The 3,460-nt window shown below is 32.3% G+C and overlaps 1 protein-coding gene across 1 annotated transcript; it reads right to left on the reverse strand.

Annotated features, from left to right (window-relative positions):
- Positions 1–256: 256 nt before the first annotated feature.
- On the reverse strand, positions 257–3,127 carry LOC107424976 (transcription factor bHLH18-like). The gene is made up of 5 exons (XM_048479670.2): positions 3,027–3,127; positions 2,774–2,834; positions 2,086–2,685; positions 1,332–1,703; positions 257–933 (listed from the first exon to the last, which is right to left on the reverse strand). Exons 2-5 carry the CDS (start codon positions 2,807–2,809, stop codon positions 859–861), a joined length of 1,083 nt encoding a protein of 360 aa, XP_048335627.1. The 5' UTR covers positions 2,810–2,834; positions 3,027–3,127; the 3' UTR covers positions 257–858.
- Between the last annotated feature and the right edge of the window lie 333 nt (positions 3,128–3,460).

Genomic DNA, 3,460 nt, shown 5'->3' on the forward strand with positions numbered 1-3,460 from the left:
ATTGTGCCCCAAAAAAAAAAAAAAAAAAAAGGATCTAAAAATTTGTTTAGTCTGTAGTGAATAAGTTAGTGTTATAAGCATTTACCAAAAAAGTTAAGGTAAGAAGCAATTCCTTCCAAGGCTGGTCCAAAAATTAAAAAAAAGAATTAAGACAATCAATTAAAGCTGCAGTTTTATTGCATTGCATAATGTGCAATTGGACATTATTTCAGATTAGCATAATCTAGAAATTAAAAAACAGAAGGGCAGGATAAGTAACATGTACGATGCACGGTACATATAACAAGAGGAAGATACCTGAGCACCCTGCTTAATTTATTTCTCTTACAAAAACCTTGAATATATATATATATATATATATACCCATTTTTGTTTTCTTCTTACTAATTCATAGGCTCCCGCATCCAAAAACAAATCAATTAAGATTGGGAAAAGAGAGATCTAGTTTTACAGGAACAGTGAAACTCCAACTCTCAAAAAGGGCCAAAAAAAAAAAAGTAATAAATAAACAAATTATTAAAAAAAACTAATTTGACAAAGTTAATTTGGGAAGTTTCTTAGTACATCATGTGGGTAAAAATTCAACGTGGCCAAAGAATCAACCACGAAAAAAACAAGAATAAGAACAAAAAAACCCTGCAGGAAAATAGAAAAAAAAAAAAAAAAAAAAAGGAAATCTCACGGTTCCAAAGCAAATCTCCGACAATTAAGGCAGGTGGGTGAATAGAAAAATGGGTTTGCTTTGCTTGTCTCAGAAGGTGGTTCCGGGAAAGAGACTTGGATTGGCTGCTAATGCTACAGATGTACAGGGATTGTTGGATTCCAAAGAATTTGGTTCCTCCAAAATTATTTTCAATTTCACATGAATTTCAATAATGCCATCCGTAAGATTTTAACCAGATCCTTCACAGTCATGCTGAATTCATCGTCCATCTGCACAAAACAACACACAACATTCAATATTTGTAACATGTCAAAATCAAAATTATCTATCTTTGAAAATATTTAATCTATATTAATTAGTTTGAGCCCAAACCCAGTAAATTTTTATTATTGAAAAAATAATAATTATCTAATGTTTCTAGAAACGATGGGGTAATTTCGTCATCAATGACCTCACTTAAAAGTGACAAATTAATAAAAATCGCTTTAATTTAATTAACTAACATGTGGTTTTAAAGTAATAAACATATGTAATATTATCAAAGTGAAATAAAGGGAGAAAATAAAAATTAATAATCAATAAATATTGCATATATTTTATCCTTGTAATGCAATAGTGATATAATTAGTAAAATTTAAAAAAAAAAAAAAAAAGAAAAAACATATACCTGAGCAACAACGGTAATGTCCAGAGTGGAATTCCCAAACGGCAAAATACTACTATTGACCACAGAAAGTTGAAGCTTCTCTATTTCACTTAATATTTTCACCGTGACTCCTCTCTGTTTCTCACAGTGAATTCTTATCAATACATCCTTCTCTGAAACTTTTACTTCAATCTCCGGTAGAGCTTCATCGGACCGCCCATCGAAGTTTTCATCGCAAGAAGACGAATCATCATCACCGGAGAATTGGGATTTCTTCACGAATACCACTGATTCCACAGTTCTCTTCTTGGTCTGTTCCTCAAGCACTTTCACACGTTCTTGAAGCTGTTTTACATACTTTATAGTATCTCCAAGTACCGAAGCTTTATCCATCTACGGGAACAACAACAAATTCATATATCATTTTCAATGTTGATATTTGATATTTCATTAATTTGTACAAACAACAAAGATTATATATATATATATGTGTGTGTGTGTGTGTGTGTGTGCAATTTTGCTAATTTGGGCCATGTCGCCCACATTTTGCTGGAACACAACCGTCCGATCGTGCGGGATTATATGTAATTGTAACTTGATTGCATATAATGTATATCAGACGGTGTTAAATACTTGTCGTGCACCTTTTGATGGGGATGTTGCCCATGTTAACATATCTATATATACATTTATAACATATTACTGATAATATAATTTATCCAGAAATTCCGAATAAAAGACTGATTATATAGAGATATTATATAATAAGTTGTACCTTCTTTAAACCAGGCACAATCCCTGAAAGAGCTATGAACCTCTGGCTGAGCTTTTCTCTCCTTTTTCTCTCAGCAATTATGTGTTCTTGAGCATGTGAAGGAGTTCTAGACATTGAATAGCTTCTCTTAGTCCCTTGTTGGATAGCTTTTGGTGAATTATAATCTTGGACATTCTCAATAGAATCTTTTGGGAGCAAAGATGAAAAATGAAGATCTATGTGGGACATAGCCTCATCTTTGGGCTTCAAGCTATTAGGTTGGGAATTTGAGTTTTCAAAAGAAAGAAGCTGTGAGGAAGAAGAAGAAGAAGAGGGTAATTTTGGTAAAACAACATGTTTAGCTATTACTCCAGAATTGTTCCAACAGCTAGTAGTGGTTTTCCTCTGTTTTGCAGGCCTTTCAGAGCTTGGTTGATTATGACAAGTTTCAACTGAAGATGAACCACTTGGAGCGGTAGTGACAGTAGGATAAGAAGAATGGCTCTCAGACGACAAAGATTGTTGGAAATTCTCTTTCAGCACTGTAGATATGTCATCTGGGAATTCCTCATTGAGAGAGTTCATTTGGAATTGTTGGAAGATATTGTAATCATCCATTCCCTGAATGATATTTCATTAGTCTAAATTTGTTAAAACAAATGCATATACACATATTGAAAAGGAAAACAAATATTTGGAAAATACTTACCAATTCGGAAAACCATCTGGCCGATGCTATGTCCATATTGCTCTTGTTAAAAGGATGGTCCCTAAAAATTTTAAAAAATATATATATGTTATGAAACTTTCATAATATGAAAATAAATGACGATCCACCTTATAGAAGCTTAAGTTTTTAAAATGAGTAGTAAGACACTGAAAAGGCTATGGGAAAGTGCGACTTTATACAAAAATATGTTATGCTTTCTTTTAGCATTGAAGAGAAAGAGGTGGAGTATTACCTTTAATTTGTTATAGGTTTTCAAGCGAGCTAAGTGGTGGTCGACCAAATGATGTTCTCCAAAATGGGCATAAAATGAAGTTGGCCTTCCTTCTATTCTTATAGTAGTTGGCGTATGATTGTCTAATCCTATTCCAACCGTGTGTGTGAACGTGGTCCTTTTCTCTTCATTATTTATTCAAATGGAAGGGCTAGCCTCTTTTTTTTTTTTTATATAATTTTTTTTTTTGGTTATTTTTAAAAGTATTTTACTTATTTTTGGTAAATAAAGAAGGGCTAGCCCTGTGTCTCACAAAAAAGAGTTGACGTAATGTGGAATCATGGGCATAAATAAATATTGCCAACTTGATCTGAAAGATTTCGGATCTACAGGAAAAGGATAATTTATTTAAAAAATAAATAAAACTTAAATTATATATATGATTGTTATATTTC

The sequence above is a fragment of the Ziziphus jujuba genome, chromosome 7 (assembly GCF_031755915.1).
Source record: "Ziziphus jujuba cultivar Dongzao chromosome 7, ASM3175591v1".
In the NCBI taxonomy this organism is placed as follows: domain Eukaryota; kingdom Viridiplantae; phylum Streptophyta; class Magnoliopsida; order Rosales; family Rhamnaceae; genus Ziziphus; species Ziziphus jujuba.